This window comes from Camelina sativa, chromosome 4, assembly GCF_000633955.1.
Source record: "Camelina sativa cultivar DH55 chromosome 4, Cs, whole genome shotgun sequence".
Taxonomy (NCBI): domain Eukaryota; kingdom Viridiplantae; phylum Streptophyta; class Magnoliopsida; order Brassicales; family Brassicaceae; genus Camelina; species Camelina sativa.
The window spans coordinates 24,847,917-24,872,022 of record NC_025688.1 but is presented as its reverse complement, the minus strand read 5'-3'; the positions used below and the strand labels follow the sequence as shown (position 1 = coordinate 24,872,022).

Below are 24,106 nucleotides of genomic sequence, written 5' to 3'. Positions count from 1 at the left end.
CCACCACCACCACCAGTGTGATGGAATTTAACACAGTACCACCAAAAGAGAAAGGACAATAACAATGGCTGTTATTGCAATGACAAAAAGAACATAAAAGTTCTGTTTGAAATAAAACACAATGGAACTCATTTGTGTTGTATGAAAAAGAGAGTGGAAAAAGAAAGAAGAGGAGAAGCAATCGAAGAAAAAGAAAAAGCAAAGATGAATTTCTTCATCTCCGTCATCTTTTAACAGAGAAGTTAATCGATAGTAGACTTACCTATGAATTAAACCACCGAGAAGATGCAGGAGTAGACTTTGTGGTGGGAGGTGCAGGACAGACGTAGGCTGGAGGCTCTGGGTTTCTGATGATTGTCTGATGGGCTTCATATTTGGTGAGAGCGAAGAAGAAGAATAGATCTCTGTAAGAAAGAGAGAGAGAGATTCAAAACCACTGAGAGATATGCTGCTTCGCTTCAACTATGGCGTAGGGTTTTCCTAAAACGATGATGTTTTCAAAACGGACGTCGGAAACACAACTAAAGTCCACAGTAATTTAGGACTTGATACATACACTTAGCTTTCACAAGTCGTTAAATTACTGTGGATTTAATTTGTCATTTCTTGTTTAAGATTACCATACTGCATATTAATCTTTTTCTATATATATATAATGATTATTAATTAAAGACATCATTGTAACTGTTTTGAAATTATTAACTTAAAATACAAAAATTAATAATCCACTTATTGTAGTCTTTATAAAATGGGTCTACTATTATACTTATCGAATTGGAGTACATATATCTAAAAGTTTTTTAAGAAACTAATTTTAAATGATCCTTTTCCTCTTTTTTCTTTACTTTTCAAAGTAATAGCACCAATAAAAAAATTAGGTGTCACTCAATTGTAGCTTTCCCAACTTTCTAGATAATATATATATATATATATATATAATGATTATTAATTAAAGCAAGCTTTATTAAGAAACACAGACCAGAACAAGTTAATTTATACTCCAAGTTTGAAATTTCATATTACGTTGTTTCCGAACATAGTACAGAGGATCACATTATGTGAACGCCGCGATAGAAAAGGACAGGGGAAATTAAAAACTCTAAAAACAGCCATTCGAACATCTTATTTTAATATGATATCTCATCCTTTTTATATAATATTCGAAAAGTCACGCTAGTATAGCTTCATCTGTGACCCGTCGCCCATCACCTTACGCTGCAAAACCACATACAAGTTAACACAACACCGTTAATATATATAACCATTCCAAATATTTAACCCAAAAACAAGTTATAACATATATTTGACAGAGAGTGAGAGATTAACATACGTCTTGCAGTTGGTGCTGGTGCTGATCTTGTAAGGAATGTTGACTCCACATGCCTTGGGGATTCCAGCTACACGGCCAGCGTTGAGACCAGAGCCTAGGCCTCTAGCGACGGTTTGAATGCAGTTACAAGCTTGCTGACGGTCTGGGGTCGTACGGGCCATGCTGTTAAGGTTCTAACGCTGGGGGAATGACACCACCTTGCAGCACGTATCCAATGCACGGTCCCAAGTTGCTGTTAACGGCGCCACAACTCAGAGCCGCGTTAGCTGTGATTGGACCGGCCACGATCATGCAGGCCAAGAACAAGCATGCCAACTTCATCACTCCGGCCATATTGATCACTGACTTTGTTTTTTATTTTCTTTCTTTAGTTGGTTTTCAAAATGAGATGTGTAGTGATATTGGATGATGAAGAGTGTTGCGGGAGTGGGTGCTTATATAGAGAAAAGGGAAAGTGTATGTTTGTAATATGAATGCGATAGATCATTATAGAGTAGAGGTAACGAGTAGTTGGTTGTTGTCCTCATTTAATGTGTAGAGGTCCTAATTCCTAACTTTGAGGACCACTCAACTAAATTTGTTTGATATGTTAATTCAAATTTTATCATATGAAAAGTGATAACTCTACCCAAAATACATTTTTTTTATGTACGTGCATTCTAAGTCATTTTTATAATTATTTGAAACTTATAGCTGTGTGATAAGAAGATAGTTATTTTACATAGAAAGTTAAACATCGTCTAACATGAAAACTGTTTTGCAAAGACTAATTAATCTTTTTCCATGTCTAAAGTGTGTCTGCATAAGTTTACCCTTTTTCGAATGCAGAGACGATATAATCTCTCAATTCAAAAATCAATGGACAAGAAAAATCAACAAACGAAAAAGCCTGAAAACATGAGTTTAACTATTTGGACTATGTGAACAAACTAACAATTAGAGATTTTAATTGAAACAAATATTTTTGTTGAATGATGTCTCTACTCTCTAGCTAGGTTTAAGATGAAAACAACGTCTTTCCTATAATTATTAATCTGATTTTTAGTTAAATGACTGAATATTTATATTATTTTTTCTTTTGCATAAAAATTATCCTCCGTAAAGGGATATACACCAAGAAAATGTCGGTTTGTTCCCACAGTACCATCGATATTAGATTGTCTCTCGGTTATCAAATCAAGTTATTATTATTACTAAATCAAGTCATCAAATCGAGTTATTTATTATGATCGGATTTTTGTTTAATGATGTCTCTAGCTAGGTTTAAGATGAAAACAACTTCTTTTCTACTATAATTAATCTGATTTTAGTTAAATGAATGTTATATTGTTCATTTGCATAAGGGATATCACTAAAAAAATGTCGGTCTATTTCCCACAATACCATAGATATTACCGCAATCCATCTTTTTCAAACTAATATTATTACAAACTTGGAGATTATTATCATTCTGTGGAACACACAAAATTGGAGAATGTCCCGTTTACTTTATTCATTTAGTCCATCTGACGTCCCAATTATTGACGCTAAAATTAGTATGCATTTTGGTTCCGTTATAATTCAATTTAAATACAAAATGTTGCCATACTCGATACTTCCCAACTGTAATGCATATTAATTATTTCTTTAACTAGTATTAAACGACTAAAGCAAGCTTTAGTAAGAAAAAGACAGAATAAACTTAAAGCTCCAAGTCTGAAAATATCATATAACGTTGTTTGCGAACATAGTACAGACGATCACATAATATGAACGCCACGATAGAAAAAGACAGGGAAAATTAAAGGAAAAAAAAAAACTCTAAAAACAGCCATTCGAACATCTTATTTTAATATTATCTCATCCTTTTTATATAATATTCGAAACGTCCGCTAGTAGCTTCACCTGTCGCCCTTCACCTCACGCTGCAACCACATGTACAAATTAACACAACACCGTTAATATAACCTTTGCAATATTTAATCCAAAAGAAACAAAAACAAATTATATATCTAGCTCAAAGAGAGTGAGAGATTGACATACGTCTTGCAGTTGGTGCTGGTGCTGATCTTGTAAGGAATGTTGACTCCACATGACTTGGGGATTCCAGCTGCACGGCCAGCGTTGACACCAGATCCTAGGTTTCTAGCGACACTCTGAATGCAGTTACAAGCTTGCTGACGGTCTGGGGTCGTACGGGCCATGCTGTTAAGGTTTCTAACGCCGTTGCAGCAAGCTGGGGGAATGGCACCACCCTGCATCACGTAGCCAATGCACGGTGCCAAGTTGCTGCTAACGGCACCACAACTCAGAGCCGCGTTAGCTGTGATTGGACCGGCCACGATCATGCAGGCCAAGAACAAGCATGCCAACTTCATCACTCCGGCCATATTGATCACTGACTTAGTTTTTTTCTTTTGTATTTTGGTTGGTTTGCAAAAGGAGATGTGTGTAGTGATAGTGGATGATGAGGAGTGTTGCGGGAGTGGGTGTTTATATAGAGAAAAGGAAAGTGTATGTTTATGTAATGTGAATGCGCGATAGATTATAGAGTAGTAGAGGTAAACGGAGTAGTTGGTTGTTGTCCTCAATTAATGTGTAGAGGTCTTAATTACTAACTATGTAGGACCACTCATCTATTTTGTTTGACATGTTCATTCAAAATTTATCATATGAACTCCACCAAAATACATTTTATTTTGCATTCTGATTCTTTTTTTATAATTATTCCAAAACTATAGTTGTGTGGTGGATAAGAAGATAACTATTTTACATATACGATTTGTGAAGTCACTAAACATCTCTAGGTCAAAGATGAAAACAACGTTTTCCTATATATAATTAATATGATTAATTTAGTTAATGAATGATTTTTTTTTATTATTAAAAGAACTTGTATAGAAGTTTTCCTCCGTGAGAGATATACACTAAGAAGATGTCCTGCCTTCCCACACCGTACGTAGATATTAGATTGTATGTAGAAAGTTCGTCTTTATGTGAAAAACTGACTGATACACATAATAAATACTGAATGCACCACACATGGGTAGGATGGGGTCACGGTCGGTTGCCTGAACTCTATACTTATTGGCTTTGCTTGTCAAAACCATCACTCATCCTTCGTCCCATAACTACTACTGTACTATTTCTAGTCTTATTTTGGTAAAACTAGGTGTGGTGTATTTTACTGGTACTATTTCTAGTCTTAAGTCACTAATTAAATATTTAACGCGCGGCGATATTTTCTCGCATACATACATACCCGGTCCGAACGACGAGAACCGCATTAATTAACTCAAAGATTAGAGTCTCCATGTCCTATATTTTTATTACCATTTTTCCTTTTATTGTTTTCAGTATATGTTAAGAAATTTTTATTCAGTAATCAGTACTTTACTACTTTTCATCGTGGTACCACAATAGTTCCATAGTATTTAACTGGTGTTCTTTCGGTCCGACGAGTTCAAATGTCCCCTATTTGGCTTTAGTCACACGTCAAAACAAGCTTTTTAAAAGTTTATGTAACACTTATTTGCTGTTAAGTAGAACGGCAAAAATATAAGTAATTTACTGTTTCAAATTAATATTGTCGGTGCCTAAATTAAGGCTACATGATTTACGCCTTTTTCCTTTAGTTTAGGTTTTTTTTTTTCTTATAATTAGGCACCGGTAGTAATGCCACATGCAACGCATCGTCTGTACGCACAACACGTGTGAGCATAAAGGTACATTGGTATAAGTATTCAATGCATACGATATCATATAACTACGCATGGTAAGGACCTCTATACGTGTTAGAAATCGCAATATCTATACGTGTTATAGAAATTGAATTATATTTCAACCTCTATACGTGTTCTTAGAAATTGCAATCAAACTTAGGTGACAAAATTTGATGACGAAAATTACATAGACAACAAATAATAAGAAAGGATATACAAAATTAGAAACTTATGCAATGTGAAATAGTACCTGAACATAAAGCTTAACCAAGTTGAAGGATTAATATAAGATATACTGTCAGTGCTGAAGTGCGCGACTCAATTTGTGATGGATATAAATAACCATCTCATTTGAAAGGAGTATCACCACATAAAAAATGAGATGAAATCTAGAATAATTCATAAGAATATGTGTAAAATAATATATAGCGAATGTTAAACCATCGATTACTAATCGATTTTGATTTGGAAAAATCTATAAAATTTAGCAAACAACATTATTTTGTATTTTTTATTCTTATCTTGCTACGAGATTTTTTAATACTTTTTACCACTGTTTTGATGTTACTCGAAGCTACCCCATCAACATGTAACTTCCACCATATTAAACATTTTATGATATATTTGAGCAGTACCGTGTCTAGGCGTATGTTTTTGGCGCATTTTACGACATTTGAGATTGTCTGGCCATATGGCGCACACCGGCAAATGAACATCATTTGACTCAAATGGTAGTATGGACTGAAAATTCGCTTCACATACATCAAATAACTTATAGCGGTGATTACTGATTATGTTATGTTCACATACTGAAGTTGAGGAGCACATTCATTTTAATTGTAACCATCTCAAAGATGACACCAGTGAGAGTGTTGTTGGAGGTGTGGATATAAGGAACCTCGATCGACAACAACTTTCACAAGAGAAAGGAAAAAAGAAAAGAAAAGAAGAAGATAATTAATTTAGGTATAATATAGACATAATGATGCAAGAGTTGATGACAAGAAAAGTGAAAGTAGATGTACACGATGCACACTTATATAGTTTGGGGAAAATATAACGTAACTATTATGGATTATTCTAAATTTCGGTCAATTGCAAATGTGTCAAACAAGAGAGAATAAGCGACGGTTCATGTCTACCACATTTAATTGAGTGGGCCGGGGTTGGGTTTGGGCCAAATCAGGCTTGTTGTATATATGTGAGAGATTGGGATACGTTTTGCAGTTGGTGGTGCTGATTTTGTAAGGAATATTGACTCCACATGTCTTAGGGATTCCAGCTGCACGGCCAGCGTTGAGACTTGAGACCAGAGCCTAGGCCTCTAGCGGCATTTTGAATGCAACCTCAAGCTTGCTGACGGTCTGGGGTCGTACGGGCGGCCATGCTGTCTGAGGGAATGTCACCACCTTGCATCACATAGCCAATGCACGGTTCCAAGTTGCTATTAACGGCGCCACAACTCAGAGCCGCGTTAGCTGTGATTGGACCGACCACGATCATGCAAACCAAGACCAAGCATGAAGCATGCTAACTTCATCACTCCAGCCATATTGATCTCTTAGTTAGAATTTTTTTTCTTTCTTGGTTTGCAAAAGGAGAAGTGTGTATAGTGATAGATGATGAAGAGATTGATCAGGGGAGTGAGTGCAACGTAAATGCGATAGACTACAGTGGAAAAAAAAGATACTGGGATTGGTTGTTGTTCTCGCTCATCTAATATAATGTAGAGGTTCCTAATTATGTAGGACCTCTGGTCTATTATTTTGACATGTTAATTCGATTTTATCTGAAGAGTGATAATGCCACCAAAATAAAGTTTATTGACGTACTATATACTATCAATTATTGTAGTGAGAAACATGTCATTTATTATGGGTTCTATTGTAGTAAGAAACATATATGCCATTTATTGCCAATAGTTTTCTTTCCACAGGTGTACGTTTAATTTCTATCGTCCAGTATAGGTTATCTCCAATGAAGGGTTTGAAGGGTTTTAAGAGAAGTTTTAGTAGAAAAGTAGAAAAAAAAAAATCAGAAAGGAAAAAAAAGAAAGAAAAGCTCCTCTTATTTAGTATACTCGATTTTAGATAAGAGACTGTGACGTGTCAGCGCATGATTGGATGAAAAGTTTTATTAAGAGCAATTATTTTTTTGCCCGATTGTGTCCTTCCCCATCCTCTCTCTCGCTCTCTGTCGCGAATCTCTTAATCGGAGGAGATCGAATCGGTTGGAATCATTGGAGATGGAATCGGAGGAGATTGGAATCGAAGCTACTAGACGAGCAGAGAGGCCAACACTATAAAAAGCAGGCTTTGATCTCACTACCTTCACCGTCGAAACCTGATCCCTCCACTGCTGCTCTTGCTCAAGCTTACGCTCCCGGTCAGGTACCATCCACGAGACTCTCGCTTTTAGTTCTTCCTCCTATTATATATGCAAATCTCCGGTGAAATTAGTAGTATCCGATGATAATGTTTTTTGTGTGTGTGTTGGATTGTTTCTGTAACTTATGGATGTATATTGTTAGTCAATAAACTAGATAATTGTATGTTATATATAAACGGCATTATTGGTGTTTCTATAGGATGCATCTTGGAAGAGTATCAACATGCATTCCATGATCAAATTGGTGTTGTTTGTGTTGTTGGTTCTTTCTTTTCACTCTCAATCTTCGTCAAAGCAACATCCTACTATCGATAGTCTGCTTGACTGTTTAGATTCTCTACGACCAATTTGGTATGTACAAGAATCAGCAGCTAAGGGTCTACTTCCCACACATTTTCGTAGCTTTGATTTCAAAATCATCTCAAAAGGTCTTCTTTTTTTGCCTTTAACCTTGTTGTGCTAGAGTTAGATTTTACGGTAGTGATTGTTTTTTTTGTTTCAATAGGATGTTTGTGGTGGGAGTAGCTACCAGAGATTATTCTCTTCCAAGCTTTGTTTATTTCTAACTTGGATTTCAGGATTAAAGGCACAACTGGAGTTGAGATTGCTTCTGGTCTCCATTGGTATTTGAAGTATAAATGTAATGCTCATGTTTCTTGGGACAAGACTGGTGGCATTCAGATTGCCTCTGTTCCACAGCCTGGACACTATTACCAAAATGTTGTTACATCTAGCTGTAAGACATATACACGTCTTGGAATCAAACTTTTCTAATGTGTCAATGGTTATGTAATGAATCACTCACGTCACATAGCTGCTCCTGCTTCTGCTTTCTTGTTTACTTCTAGATTCATATGTTTGGTGGGGATGGGAGAAATGGGAGAGAGAGATTGACTGGATGGCATTGCAAGGAATCAACTTGCCTCTAGCATTTACAGGGAAAGAAGCTATTTCAACTCCAGTTGTGGTAACGGGTGATAACATCTCTGTGTGGTAACCAAGACAAGATCCGTGTTGTCTTGAACAAAGCTGACCAAGTTGATACACAACAAGTAATATATTCATTTTATCCCCCATTCATAAGCTTCATTTTTCTTGTTTTTGAGCTGATCTAAATCTCTGTTTCTTAGCTAATGAAAGTTTATGGAGCATTGATGTAGTCGCTTGGTAAAGTCTTGAATACACCAGAGGTCGTATGTGTCTATATTGGGTATGCCTTTGAATATGACATGAACTATGATTTTGATTTCATGAGTTGTTAAAACGAATTTAGGCCATTAGTTTCATTTGGTAACACAATAAAATGTAATATTTTTCCATTTTTATAAAATCCTAAATGTTTAAACATTTATACTATTTCTATTATATTTAAAAAAATTTAATTTCAAAAAACTTTATTTTTAAAATTAAGAGACTAAAAATTATATCCTACCATTGGAAAGGATAATTTTAGTTAAAAGTTTAAGAGTTCTTATTATAAACAGTACATAATATATTCATTAAAAATTAAAACAGTACATAAGAACCTCAAAATTAAAACCTACCGTTGAGGTTGCCTAAGTTAACTTTATTTATTTGAGTCGATCTTAACACTTCCCAATGCAATGCAAAATAATAAAGATTCTCATATCGTCGATTGAACTAAATTAAAAGCTTTAGTAAAAATATAGAGTAACTTAATTAATAAACTTCAAGTCTGAAATTCATATAACGTTGTTTGGGAACATAGTACACACAGACGACTATATAACGGGAACACCACGATAGAAATTAAAAACAGCCATTCGAAGTTCGAACATAATTACTTAATATTATCTTGTCCATTTTTTAATATTCGAAACTTCCGCTAGTAGCTTCATCTCACCGTCGCTCATCACCTCACGCTGCAACCACATAATACAACGCCGTTATAACACATGCATATATATCTAGTTTTTTTTTCTTTAAAACTCCTTTAATTTACGGTATATATGCATATATATCTGAGAGGGGGTGGGGAGAGAGAGAGATTAACATACGTCTTGCAGTTGAGGCTATAGCTGATCTTGTATGGAATTTTGACTCCACATGCCTTTGGAATTCCAGCTGCACGGCCAGCGCCAGGGTTAAGAACAGATCCTACGCGTCTAGCGTTCTGTTGAATGCAACCGCAAATTTGCTGACGGTCTGCGGTCGTATGGGCCGTGCTGTAAAGGTTTCTAACGCCGTTGCAGCAACCTCGGGGAATGACACCACCTTGTATCACGTAGACAATGCACGGTGCCAAGTAGTTGTGAACGGCGTCACAACTGAGCAGAGCCGCGTTAGCTGTGACTGGACCAGCCACAATCATGCATGCCAAGACCAAGCATGCAAACTTCATCCCTATGGCCATATTGATCACTGACGTAGGCCTTTTTTTCTTATTTGTTGGTTTACAAAAGGAGATGTGTGTAGTGATGGATGGTGAAGAGTGTTGGGGGAGGGAGTGTTTATAGAGTAGTAACGGATCGGAGTAGTTGGTTGTTGCCCTTAGTTAATGTACAGGTCCTATATCCTAACTATGTAGGACTTTGGATATCACTAAACATCGTGTATCCAACACAAAAACTGTTTTACAAATTAAAGTGTTTTTTTTTGTATCGAAAGAGTGACTGCATAAGTTTACCCTTTTTCGAATGAATAGACGATATTCTCTCAATTCAAAAGTTAATGGACAAGAAAAATATATCAACAAACGAAAAAGCCTTAGTTTATTTTGACTCCTAGCCTTGAAAACAGTTGGAGGTTTTGAATTTTTTTCAAATAGGGATTTTTCTTTTAGGATGTCTCTAGGTTATTAAAACATAATTGGTTCTTTTGTATAAACGCTTTCCGCCGTAAGGAAAGATATACACCGAGAAGGTGTCGGTTAGTCCTGCCGTCCCACAGCCCATATTGTATGTAGAAGGGTCGTCTTTATTGACTGATAAACATAATAAATACTGAATGCATTATGCACAATGGCGGATCCAGGTACAATGGTGTGGGGTCAAATGACCCTCCATGTATATATATATATTATATGGTTTAAATTTATTAGTTTTAATGCAATTTATTATAATGAACTCACAAAAATAGTTTCTTTATTCCGTAATCTATAATCAAATTTGTTTTTTATTTGCTTTTCATATTTCGGCAGCTCATTTGAAAAAATTCTATCATTTTATATGTTTTTATTCTTCTCATTTTCTTTTTCTAATAGAGCAAAAAATCTAACTTAATTTATAGCATGAGTCTATTTGACAAAAGAAAAACATTCATGTTATAAAACAATTTCTCTTTGAATTGTATTTTCGATCCCGGTAAAAAAGGTTTTTGGATCCGCCATCACACATTGGTAAGTTGGGGCACGGTCGGTTGCCTGAATTCTATAATTATTGCCTTTGCTATTCAAAACCATCACTCCTCCCTTCGTCCCATTACTACTGTAGTACTATTTCTAGCCTTATTTGGTAAAACTAGGTGTAGTGTGTTTTACTGGTACGATCCACCAGAACTCTATGAGGTACATTTTAACTTTATCAGGAGGACTTATATAAATTGATCCCTTATTTTAACTGTAATGTGTGTTAGAAATTGCAATACATTTCAATCTCAACACGTGTTAGAAATTGCAATCAAACTTGGTGAAAAAGCCTGAAGACGGAAATGACAATAGACAAGGAATACTAAAAAAGGATATATCTATTCTTTGTAAGGTAATTTTGATTTAGAGAAACCTATGAAAAATTTAATATAACATCAAACATGAACGTAACCATACTTAGTAGGAGGATTCAAAATAAGAATACTGTCAATGCTATACTGCGACTCAATTTGTTGGGGATTGAAAGAATCATCTTATTAAGATGGTGTAATTAAAATTTCACATGGAAAATGAGATGAAATCTAAATTTATACGTGTCTGGGAGTAAGTTTTGGTGCATTTTGCGACATTTGAGATTTTCAAGCCGTATGGGGCACATGAACGTATATTGATAATATTGGTAACCATGATCTCAACGATTATACTAGCGAGAGGTAAGTGTTGTTGGAGGTGGATATATAAAACGATGGTCGACAACAACTTTTACGAGAGGAAAGAAAAAAAAAAAAGTATTTTAGGTATACGTACCATATAGCTAGACAGGATGATGCAAGATGTTGTGATTGATTCAATATAGAAATACATGATACACACACATATAGGTTGGAGAAAATGTATACATAATTAATCTTCTTCATACTAGTATATTAACAATTATTGTGGATCACTCTAGATTTTTGTACAGTTATGTGTCAAACAAAAGAGAATTAAGCAATGGTTTAGGTCTACCACATATGATTGGGTGGGGGTGGGGTTGGGTTTAGACCGAATCAGGCTTGTTGCTTGTTGTATACACTAGTCAAAGCCATTTGATTTAAAACATCAAATATCGTGACAACTGTTCTTCACTACGTACTTCTGAGTTCTGAATCCCGACATACACATAGAAAGATAGTAAGATACATATGTGAAAAAGGAAAATATATAAAGACCATATTAGCTTACATGTTAATAAAAGCTAAGCTCAAAAAATTAAATGGTAGTGACTCTTTGGCCAAAATATTGGTTAACAGTTCGGACACAAATTAAATCTAATATCTTTGGTATTTTAGTTTGCCAAAAAATAATTCCTATATCATTAAAAATCCGTTAAAATTGTCGATTGATAATTTTAACATTTCTAGATTAGTCAATTCGTGTTTTGTAGTAAACCAATCTCCAGATCATTACTACCAACATCATCTTCGTCTTCTACTTCAGCATGGACGGTTTCTTCTTCCGAGTGACTTTTATCGGCTGCAGCGGATGTAAGTTCCTCAGCCCGCTTCACTTGATGGCTCCAGTCCGTACGGATCAACGTATAAAGCATCATTACCAAACACGTCATCTGTGCAGCCAACAGTCCAAACCATAGCCCACGAAACCCAACCTTAAACCCAAACGTAGTCGTGACTGCCACAGGCAACCCTACAATGTAGAATGCACATAGGTTAACGCGTGCACCATCTTTAGGCCTCGCCGTCCCCGTCAAGACTCCGCATGCAGCCGTCTGCGGCGAGTTTCCAATCTCACAAAGCCCCAATATCGGAAGCGCGGATGAAATCAGCCCGAGAATCTCCGGTTCATCCGTGAACATCTTTCCCCAAACCGACCTAAGCGCCGTTACAAAAACAGCAGCTGCTAACCCGTACGCTACTGCAAGTATCAAACCAATCACAGTCGTACATTGAGCCCGTGTGGGTTGGCCGCCTCCTAACGCGTGTCCTACACGGGTAGCAATGGCGCTGCTTATCGCAAACGGGACTACGTATAATATCCCCGTGGTCTGAATCAGTATTCCCATGGCGGCTACACTCGCTTTAGGGTTCCCAAGAAGCCCACAAAGAAAAAGCATGATCTCATACCACCAATACTCCAAGCACACCGAGATAGCGCTTGGTGCGGCTAGAGAAAGCAGTGGCCACCAGCCGCGGAAAAGCGACCGCAAAGCGAGCCCTTCCCACGGTTTGATGATAGAATCCGAGAAGCACGTGTAAACTAGAAGTCCCACGTTGATATTCATAGTGTTAAAAGCCATTGCGATCGCAACACCCTTAACGCCTAAACGCATACGCACGACGAAGACGTAGTTGAAGACAGGATGAAGAAGGATGGACACAATGGCAGATATTGTTAGCGGTGAAGTCAGGCCTTGCGTTCTGAGGAACGTTCGCAAGGGGTGGAGCATGGCCTGAGCCAAGAGCTCAGGGACGAAAAAGAGCATGTAGATTTTGGCGACTTTGGTTATATCCGGGTCTTGACCCAACTTGAGGAAGATGGGTTCGATGTTAAGCCACGCAAAGGCGATTGGAATGGAGACGACAATTAGAAGACAGAACATTTTCTGAAACGTATGGCTAAGTACGGTCCAACGTTTAGCTCCGAAGGCTTGGCCACATATTGGGTCCATACCAACGGAAAGGCCTTTGAGTACGGAGACTCCGGTGATGTTTCCGAAGCCCATGGCAAGCGCACCGCCAGCGAGTTCTACTTTTCCGAGGTGACTCAGGAACCACATTGAAATTATTGATCTTGAAAAAATGAGCAGTGATGTCATCACAATCGGGCATGCTATTTTTGTGAGTGACGCCATCTCCTCTCCCACCTGCATGGGAAAACATATAAAAAATATACGATTTTTGTTAGGTTTGTTTTAATATTATACAACAGCTATTTACTATTTTAGTGTTATAGGCTTCTAGTTCTAGCAAAACGCACTCAAGAAAATATTAGTAATATATATATATAGAAATAAGCGCATTGAGCAAAGAAGAAGAATTTTTCCTTCATATATATATATATACATATATATATATATATATGTATATATATATATACATATATTAGACTGAATATACATATATGTTTTAGTCTGTTTGTTCAAAAAATATATATATGATTTAGTCTTTAATATCATATACAAGAAATGTTTAGTATTAGACTGATTAAAAATTTGTATCACACTTTAAATATAAATTCATATGTTTGTATCAATATTGTGATGTGATACAAATGAATTTAGATTTGAATAATAAATAATTTTTATTGTGAAACAGAAGGACATAGAATACGGAAAAGAATATTGTATACCATTATAAAATGAAGAGCAAATTGTAAGCACGAGGAAGATGGTCGCATCACATGGCCACTGGGACTGGGATGAGAAAGTTGAAAAAGAAGAGAAAAAGTTTAAATTCTATAACTTTTAGAACTGAATAATCAAATTCACAAGTGACAGAAAAAGCGAATGGCTAACTGTACCAACATTCTAGGATCTTTTTAAATAAAAGTCATCATGGGTTCTAAAAAGCTCATCTTTTTATTTTTTTTTATGATATTTTCTTTTTGAACACACAAAATCAGCTTAGATATATATATATATATATATATATATATATCTTTCATTTCATTCATGAGCTTCATTAGCAATATCGATATTTTAAAAACATGAAACCGTGTAAAACTATACTACATATAACATACACACACATACATATATACACTTGTAAGAGTATCATGAAATACTACTGAGAATTCATAAACAACTGGATAAGGATTACAAAAAAAAAATTGAAAAGTAGCATATATAGTAAACTTTGTTGTACTAATAAGTAACTAGCTAAAGGAACTGGTAAAAAGAAAAAAGAAAAAAAAGAATGAGAGGAAACATATATAGAACACTTTCCTAAGTAAGTACAACCCAACTGTCAAAAAATAAAAAGTACAAGTACAACACAAAAAGCATCTCTCTCAGTCCAGGAAAGTGATGATACATCTTTAGACATACATATGAACATGTATGCAAACTCAAACATCATATCTACAGTTCTACACATAGACAATATGGATTAAAAGTGGATCAATATATTTGTCAATCACGTGAAATATAGATGAAGCTTTCTTCAATCCATTTAAAAAAATAAAGGATGCATTACATTTTCATTCAATAAAATGCTATAAATCAGTCAAAAGCAGCATTAAATCCAGTATAAAACCAATTTCCAAGAGTTCCATATAATTACCACCCAGAGAAAGGTGGCTGTAAGTAATACTTACAAAAATCAATCAAAAAATTAAAACAAAAATGAGCAAACTCGTTTGAACAGTCTCTCCCTAATACAGTATTAATTTGATCCTCAATGAAGGAAAAATGAAGAAGAAGAAAATGTAAAAAGGAAAAAAGAAACAAACCTCATTGAAAGGGATGCGACGGAGACCAGCGGAGAATTTGGGGTTGCCACTAGTTTCTCCTATGACGGATGATGACGTTGAAACATCGCATTCTCCATTTATAATATCACCAGATTCATTGCTGTTCATGTTGGACCTGCACATGCCTCAAATATATATTTGTATATATATAAAAGATATTATTATCAGTACACTTCGTCACTTAGAACAAAAGAGATATGTTGGTAACTACGAAAAAAGGATTGCCATAGAAGCTGGCTACGAGTGTTTGTGTGTGTGAGAGAGAAGAAGAATGTTTTAAGTTCCTTCTCCCTCGTATTTATGTACGCTTCCCTTATTATTTGGTGCATTTAGAATTGATTTTATTTATTTATCTATTGGGAACCTGTTACTTCCTTTGATTTTAATTTTTTTTTTTAACTTCCACAAAGTCATCTTAGACTGACCTGAACCAATTAACTAAAGTGTTTCCTTTTTACTTTATTTTCTACTTATAGTAAGGCCTGTTGACAAATATAGTAAAAAAACAAATATAATATGACTTCACATTGGTGGTTCTTCAGAGCATAAAATATTTGCCAACTCTTGCCTTCTATTATATTCATTACTTTCAGATTTATGTTTTAGCAATTTTTTCATATATAACCTTTTCTCTTCCAAGTTTTGTTGTAATTCAATTCCTTCGTTTTTTATGAAGAAGTTACTAACATTTTATAAACTACTCCCTCCATTTTATAATAAATATTGTCTACATATTTGACGCAAAGTAAGACTCATTAAATTTTCTGCTATATACCTTAATTTTATTTTATACTTTTGGTATTCCTTAAGATAATTATATATTTTGAAACAAATGATGAATCTTTAAACGACATTTAATTTGAAATAGAGGGAATATATACAAAAATAATGAAAATCTGCAATTCCTTAGTTAAGCATAAAAAATACACAGTTACGAATTAAAATAAGAAATATGAAATTAAGCGTATGTTCAAAATATCATTTAAAACCTAAATATAAAATAACATAACATCAACCTGTATAAAGTACAAAATTAAATTAGAATGGTAATTAAAGCAAGAAAAGCAAGAAAAGCAAGAAAAGCAACATAGCATCTATAATTTTCTTATGTATATATAATCGTCATTATAAATAAAGAACAATGTCACCAGGGTATGAACTCACCAAATCCATCTTCTACTTCATTAGACAATTACAACTATAAAGCATGGTCTGCTTTTTGGTTGATAAAGAGCGCTGCAAAACTAGTTATAAAAATGAGACCGATGTTTCCTGACAAAAATATGTAGAAGTTAGGATATATATGTAATAGTAGATGTTTGATTCAGATAATGGAGAATGACAACAAAGGTCAAGTGCGATTATCCCATATTCCCATGCATATACGTTATTTGAGAAGTAAGATTTTATATATATATTAAAATTAAGATCAAGTCCCTATCTAATTAGAATGCCTCTCATGATGAAAGTGGAGAAATAAAAAGCTTTGGGAACTCGATGTATATCATCTTTAGAGAAACCTTGATAGGATTGAATTATTAATTATTTATATCTACAATTGCTACACCTACACTTACCTGCGCATGACTAAGAATGAATACAATTCCCATCATAGTTACACAATAAAATAAATAATTGTAATTAAATTCATACACATGGTGAAGGTATTTTTCTTAATTATGTTATGTACCAAAATATAAATGATGAAAAAGTTTTTGTTCTGGTTCGACGCCTGTATGTGCTATATACATGGTAAATCTCGTTATTGTCGGCGCTATAGAACTTAATGCAGCTAATGCACTTGTAGACGTTTTGTTGTCCTTCGTGAGTGTAGCAAATGAGGTGTACGCATTATTGGGCGTAAGTCCAAACTAATGTGGTTTCTATGATATATTTGGATACAAAAATATTATTTAAGAATAAGCTCTTTAATCATGTAACCAAGTAAATGTTAATATATATGTGTATTTAACTAAAAGAAATGTGTGTATTTAACAAAAATAAATGTTCATATATATGTACATATGATCGAATTAATATGTACATACATTGTTTTTTTTCTCTCTTTCTAATCAATCCACACATAAGATTAAAAAAAAAAAATCAAAATGGAAGATCATTTGATAGGCTTGTCTCTTGGTATAACTGATTCTCATTAGGGTTTAGACTATTATACAAAACAAGACTGTTATAGCCTATTTAGTGTTCCAAATATCAGACAACCTCAACAAGAGTTAGAAAAATATGATTGTTTTAGATAGCTTAGCTAAACTACGTAATTATACATGTGCAATGTTTTAAAACCGAGCCTTTATTAGTTTTGGAAAAACACATGTATAGATTATGTATTATTCATAACAGAAAATTATTAATACAAGAGTCTATTAGGTTTGTTATTTTCAATCATTTTGCCACTAGTAATTAACATAAGGATAAACATCATAATAGTTACATATTGTTGAAAGGGAGAAACCAATCAATCAATAATGGTGATTAAGGGCTTCTATTTGCAATTTACATTTTATAAATATAAATATCTTGGATAATATAAAAGATTCTGAAGAACAAAATTAATGATGGTGTCATCTTAAAGGCATTTTTAGTTGCAATTCTCTTAAGATAAGTAAATTTCTTCGATAAAGTGAATGCTTTGAAATAACAAAATCATTAGGGGAGATGCGGATTGTCTACGCAGAAGCATGCACAAGAGATTATAAGGTATTTGATACATTCATTACATCTTCTTTGATAGCGACAGCTTTGGTGCCAACAAAACTTGTTTCATGTCTCCCTATTTCAACACCTACACAATTTTAATATCGTTTGCAAACAACAAACAGCTTCTTTTTTTAATGTAAGTAGATTTTAAAACTATTCTATATACATAGTTCTGCGCTTCTAATTCGTTTTGATAGTTAAATTTGTCATCGTGTTGCCCAAAATCCTATGGAGTAGAAGAATTTTAAAGACTAATCGAACGGGGACCATACTGTCGAAGCTAACTAACGTACGGAAGATGCTATGACTAACCAATTAGTTTATAATCACATGCATGCCTTTCAAACTTCAATTATGTGCACACTCACTCAAGTGTCAACCACACTTATCTTATTGTATTTTGTATGTTAAAATGTAGATGAAAACACTTGTTAACTTAGTTGGTCCACTCACTTATCTAAAAAAAAAAATTAAAACAAATAAAATGAGACTTGGTTGGTACAGATTTTATTTTTTTTTAATTACTCCACGAAAAAAAAAATTGGAACTCAGAGACGGCCAATGGCTATAATGATATACACTTTGTAATACATATCATATCTATTAGTAACAACGACCCTTCGATTAACTTGGGGTCTTATTAACTTACTTTATAGAGTTTGTTTCTGTAAGATTTGATCATTCATGTCAACTTCGGGCTAACTAGTGACTTTCCATATAAATTTATCGGTTGGAAAAATGTAGTTTATGGGGCATAATTATCTTTAATATATATCCCTTAAAAGGGGAAGCCACAAAAGTATATATAAAATATTTTATCCAATCACATGTTTCCACTTTGTGTTTTGTTTACTACTATTTGTTCCATAGCATCAACATAACAAGCTGAAAATACCTAATAACAGAATTCACTAATATCTAAAACTAAATGTTATTCATAACTCAAACTGAATATAAATAAAAGTTGACCAAAGAAATAAAGTTAAAACTGAATACAGTTCATTAATCACAAGTTTTATAATTTTGACTTGGTCGTCAGGTGTGTTCTACATTTACAATTACTTTGAATTAATAATCGCTATGATCTGATATTTTTCTAAGGCTGTGAGTTCCTCCTCCTCTTCTGTACATGGACTATGTTCCTTACAAGAGAAGAAGTTCGAAGCCTTTTGTCTCTTTTAAAGGCTTATCTAATCTATCTTGTCCTTTTAGATTGATTCGCAGCAACTAGAAAGAAACCATCAGCTTCCGAAATTGCACATTCAATGCGGCCCACATAATGGCTCAGCCCAAAGGTGGCAACATCATCCCTGTCTAACCGCGTTTTCCATCTGACATAATCATATTCAAATATTCACAGCTGAAATGAAGTTAGAGACCCCATATGATCATGATCATTCACCATATCATATATAAAATAATAAATATTAATTATGCTTCATACAAAATCCGTAATGGACCCTCACTTTCTCTTAAGAAAAACATAAACGAAACTAATAATACAACAACGATGTGCCTCTAACAATTGAACGAGTCTTTTTTATTTCTTTTCTTTTTCTTTGGGGGCGGATCATAGTTTAGAACCGCCCGAGACCTTCGGACTCTTTTCTCTCTCTGTCTCCGATGGCTCTGATGCGAACCAGGAGCCAGTTGAACGTATCTTCTTTGACTCCACCACCACCACCTCCGTCTCCGATCCCTAGAGCCAGAGGTTCTCGTTGCGCTGCGAGCGAGATTCTCACCGAGATCATTGAGAGATCCGTTCAGGTTCCTGAGCTCACGCTTCCCGAATCTCATTCTGGAGGTGAATCTTGCGGTTCACGTCATCTGATCCCCGCGGAGATTGATTTTAGGTTATTGGCGTCGAGGAGAGAAGGCTCTGTTGATCGGTTGGTGCGATCCGCGAGAGAGTTTGGAGCGTTTCGTGTGAGCTACCATGGGATATCAGGGGAGGAACTTAGGTCTCTTGTGAGGGAATCGGGTCGGGTATTCGGTGTTTTGGAAGGAAGAGAAACCGGGTTTCGCCGGAGTGTTGTCGGAAACAGGGACGAGATCGTTTGGGTTCGGTCGTGGAAAGAGCGCATGGAATGGGCGCGCGAGTATATCGGACCTGAAAGGTACCGCTGCTTCAGGTATGAAAACATCTTTGATAGATGAAGTATTAGAGCTATATAACAATTTGTGATCAAAGGCAATAACACTTATTTTGGTAGATGATAAAAGCTTCGTTCGAAATAGTTACCTTGTGTAATACGTACGTGTAACCTAGCAATTTTTGCTGCTGATGATGTTGTTGTGAAATGTGTGTCACAAGTAACCAGTATATTTCCAAAATAATTGATTTAAATATTTAAATTGTTGCAGCGAAGAAATGGAGAATGTAGCTGATAAACTTGAAGGGATAGCGAGGAAACTAGGGCAGATAATGGTAGAAAACTCAAGAAGACAAAGTGATAAGAGGATACAAAGAGGAGAATCTGTGCTCAGCGTTTACAGATATAATCATGAAAACGTAACTGAGCAAAGCCCTCCTTTGCCCAAAGAGAAGACCGAAGATATGCTTCATTACACGCTTAGCCTTCACCTTCCGGCTAAGAACTGCGAGTTCCGTGTCAATTCAGGGAAAGGCCCGCTTTCTTTCCATGCCGATCCCGACACTATCCTTGTCACGTTTGGTCGTCAGCTTGAGGTATGCATGAATATTTAAACACTAAGGAGTGTGTTATTATATGATATATGATCAATCAATTGTATAGTAATCTTGTAACAAAATTGTGAAACTATAGGAGTGGAGTTTAGGAGAATTCAAATGTCGTCAAGGAGAAATCATCTATCATCCAGATGTGTATGGCTCCCCCACTTCCTTCTCCGTAGAGCTCAAGTGCATGTCTCTTTTCTTATCACACGCTTCTATTGCAACATCCAAAACCTTCTCTTTAACCCATCAGATTGTCACTGCGTTACTCCTACTTTTTTTCTTCCAATCCTTTTGGATTTATGGGTCACATATATGACCACTTAGAATATTCACATATATGTGTATATTTTTTTTGTGTGTGTGGGAAACATATGCGTGCATTTGAATCTTGGATGATCAACGGGTAAAGTGTGTTTATCTATTAGGTGAAAGCTTCGGTTGTATATGTAAACCCAACACACAAGCTTTGTTGCTCTTTAAAAAAGAATGCCAATATAGAATTTGATTGATGAGTATTTACTTTGTTTGGACTCGAATTGATCGACTTCAGAAACGCAAATTTTCGTTATAAGCAATTTGTGTGTTCTTGAAAACGTTGTTCCCCTCCTCTGATGAGTATGGATAAAATTATTTGTCATATTGGAAAAGATGTAATGTAATTTCGTAATTCAACTTTGAGAAGTTGCAAAAATAAATCCCTCAATATTTGATTGAATGGATTGTAATCATATAAAACCATCAAACTTGTCTTGTTAGAACGTCCTAGATCTTAGTAATGGTTGTTTTTGCAAACTTTGCTTCCTAGATCTTTTAATATATTTATTAAAGAAATCAAACCATGACGATGTGTGACAAAAAAGAAACGTCCTAGATTAAGAGTGACGGTGGTTGTTCTTGTGATGGTACGGACGATGTCGATGGCTTGCATATACCATCACGGTGTTAAAGACGGTGTCTCCTCGAAGCAAGATGTCTTTATTCGTGATGATGGTAACAATGAGAATCAATATTCAATGATAAAACGAACGTGACGTATTACTTCTCAAAAAAATTGATGTTTGATGTTTCCATATCATAATATATAAAAGAAGTACGTTGACCCGGCAGGTTAAGTTTCACAAGGATATGACTACACAATGACGCCCAGATGATATATCCACGAACTCAAGATGAATAGAGATGATCGACGGTCATATGGTACAATCGAGATGATTTGATGTTCGGTTGGACGTTACTGCTGAAATGATTCAGCGGTAGGGTGTTATCTTTCACTTATCTAAAGTCATAATCAAACTAAAATGTCAATATATATACAGCAAATACAGTTTCGAAATATAATAGAGATACATATGGGAAACCATATGAATCAGCAGGAGTTATTAATTTTTTTAAAAAATTTGTTTTACTTTGTCGAGTTTTAGCCTTTGTTTCTTCTTTACATATATTCTTTTTGCGGAAGTTCACGTGTAAGGATTAAATTTTGGCTTTTTCAACAACAAAAGGGGTATTAAAATGATTTTACTCCACATACGAATGACTTGGATCCACGAAATCAACTTCAAATAAGTTATGAGAAGAAAAAAAAATCGCCTATTATTAATCCATATATTAATAAAAATTTCCAGCTATCAAAAAGTAGTTATTATAAGCTATTGAATTTCAAACAGTAGTTAAACAATTAATTGTTATTGTTTTGACATTCTCATTCAAATTTAAATGGTATTTACTCATTGGATAATGTTATTAGTAGTGTGAAGCTTAAATTAAATTAAAAACCATCTTCATGAATAATTTGTTTATAACATTCAATAGATAGTAACGTCAATCCACGTTGTTTATCTATACGACATCATTACTCAAAAAGATAATTATATCCAACTTTTCTTCTTCTTTTCGATAAATATTTTTTTTGTCAACGATGATATTTTCTTAAGAAATATACTACTATACTATAAGAATTAGGATGTTTTGGTTGCCCTGACAAGTCAACTTTTTTTTTTGGTAATAAACAACAGCAAAAAAAAATACATGAACCACACACACTCGGAAAAAAAAAAGAGAGAATAAATTACTGACTCTTATCTCTAACCTGGATGGTATATCGCAACTAATTCGAATTAGTAAAATCGCAAAGAATTGAAATTTGAAATTGTCCTATAAAGAAGATTAATTCTTTCATTTTGGTTTGTTTAATACAATTATATCATAAAGTCAAATCAAAATATTAAAATGGTTTTTGTTTTAAAATAATGACTTACGTGGCAAGTTGAGAAACTTCAATAAGAAGAGGCAACCCCGCGCATGTCTTTTTGTATATGTAGACTGTTTCTCTCTATTTTGCTCTGTTTTTATTTTATTTTGTTAATATGGCCGAAGACTCAAACTCGTCCGATTCCATCATCGTTAACGTCGTCGGAGATGATAACAAATCCGCGTTGTTCGGCAAATACGATCTCGGTAAACTCCTTGGCAGCGGCGCGTTTGCCAAAGTCTACCAAGCGGAGGATCTCCAAAACGGCGGAGAAAGCGTCGCGATCAAAGTCGTCCAAAAAAAGCGTTTGAAAGATGGACTAACGGCGCACGTTAAGAGAGAGATCTCCGTCATGCGCCGTCTCCGTCATCCTCATATCGTGCTCCTCTCCGAAGTCCTCGCCACCAAGACGAAGATCTATTTCGTCATGGAGCTAGCCAAAGGAGGCGAGCTTTTCTCCAGAGTCACAAGCAACCGTTTCACCGAGAGTCTTAGCCGGAAATATTTCCGCCAGCTTATCTCCGCCGTGAGGTATTGCCACGCGAGAGGTGTTTTCCACCGTGATTTGAAACCGGAGAATCTCCTCCTCGACGAGAATCGAGATCTCAAGGTTTCCGACTTCGGTCTCAGTGCGATGAAGGAGCAGATCCATCCCGACGGTATGCTCCACACGCTCTGTGGTACTCCTGCTTACGTGGCGCCGGAGCTTCTTTTGAAGAAAGGCTACGACGGCTCCAAATCTGATATTTGGTCGTGCGGCGTCGTTTTGTTCCTCCTCAACGCCGGCTACTTGCCGTTTCGCGATCCCAACATCATGGGACTGTACCGGAAAATTCACAAAGCTCAGTACAAATTACCGGATTGGACTTCTTCGGATCTACGGCGGTTGCTCCGCCGTCTCTTGGAACCGAATCCGGAACTGCGGATCACCGTCGAGGAGATTTTAAAGGATCCGTGGTTCAATCACGGAGTAGATCCGAGCGAAATCATCGGAATCCAAGCCGACGATTACGATCTAGAGGAGAACGGGAAAATCTTAAACGCTTTCGATTTGATTTCTTCGGCATCGTCATCGAACCTCTCCGGGTTGTTCGGGAATTTCGTGACGCCGGATCATTGTGACCAGTTCGTCTCCGACGAGAACACGGCGGAGATTATGGTGAAGGTCGAGGATGTTGCGAAGCAGTTGAATCTGAGAATCGCGAAGAAGAAGGAGAGGGCG

The 24,106-nt window shown here is 35.5% G+C and overlaps 5 protein-coding genes and 2 pseudogenes across 5 annotated transcripts in view; 2 read left to right on the top strand and 5 right to left on the bottom strand.

Annotated features, from left to right (window-relative positions):
- On the bottom strand, nt 1,079–1,702 carry LOC104782293 (annotated as a pseudogene).
- LOC104782295 (non-specific lipid-transfer protein 1-like) lies at nt 3,007–3,806 on the bottom strand. The gene is made up of 2 exons (XM_010507182.1): nt 3,353–3,806; nt 3,007–3,234 (listed from the first exon to the last, which is right to left on the bottom strand). The coding sequence occupies exons 1-2, from the start codon at nt 3,697–3,699 to the stop codon at nt 3,225–3,227; spliced, it is 357 nt and encodes a 118-aa protein (XP_010505484.1). The 5' UTR covers nt 3,700–3,806; the 3' UTR covers nt 3,007–3,224.
- On the bottom strand, nt 6,138–6,607 carry LOC104784259 (annotated as a pseudogene).
- Nucleotides 9,074–9,873, bottom strand: LOC104782291 (non-specific lipid-transfer protein 1-like). The gene is made up of 2 exons (XM_010507178.2): nt 9,438–9,873; nt 9,074–9,302 (listed from the first exon to the last, which is right to left on the bottom strand). Exons 1-2 carry the CDS (start codon nt 9,791–9,793, stop codon nt 9,293–9,295), a joined length of 366 nt encoding a protein of 121 aa, XP_010505480.1. The 5' UTR covers nt 9,794–9,873; the 3' UTR covers nt 9,074–9,292.
- Nucleotides 12,156–13,616, bottom strand: LOC104784258 (protein DETOXIFICATION 53-like). Its single transcript, XM_010509311.1, has one exon. It carries the CDS (start codon nt 13,614–13,616, stop codon nt 12,156–12,158), a length of 1,461 nt encoding a protein of 486 aa, XP_010507613.1.
- Nucleotides 19,444–21,148, top strand: LOC104782290. The gene is made up of 3 exons (XM_010507177.1): nt 19,444–20,067; nt 20,300–20,624; nt 20,722–21,148. The coding sequence occupies exons 1-3, from the start codon at nt 19,559–19,561 to the stop codon at nt 20,947–20,949; spliced, it is 1,062 nt and encodes a 353-aa protein (XP_010505479.1). The 5' UTR covers nt 19,444–19,558; the 3' UTR covers nt 20,950–21,148.
- The window catches only part of LOC104784257 (CBL-interacting serine/threonine-protein kinase 22-like), a 2,875-nt gene continuing 1,473 nt past the window's right edge, over nt 22,705–24,106 (top strand). The window contains exon 1 of the mRNA XM_019244963.1: nt 22,705–24,103. Within this exon, the coding sequence (XP_019100508.1) occupies nt 23,000–24,103 (1,104 nt within the window). The 5' untranslated portion in view covers nt 22,705–22,999. The remainder of the gene's footprint in view (nt 24,104–24,106) is intronic.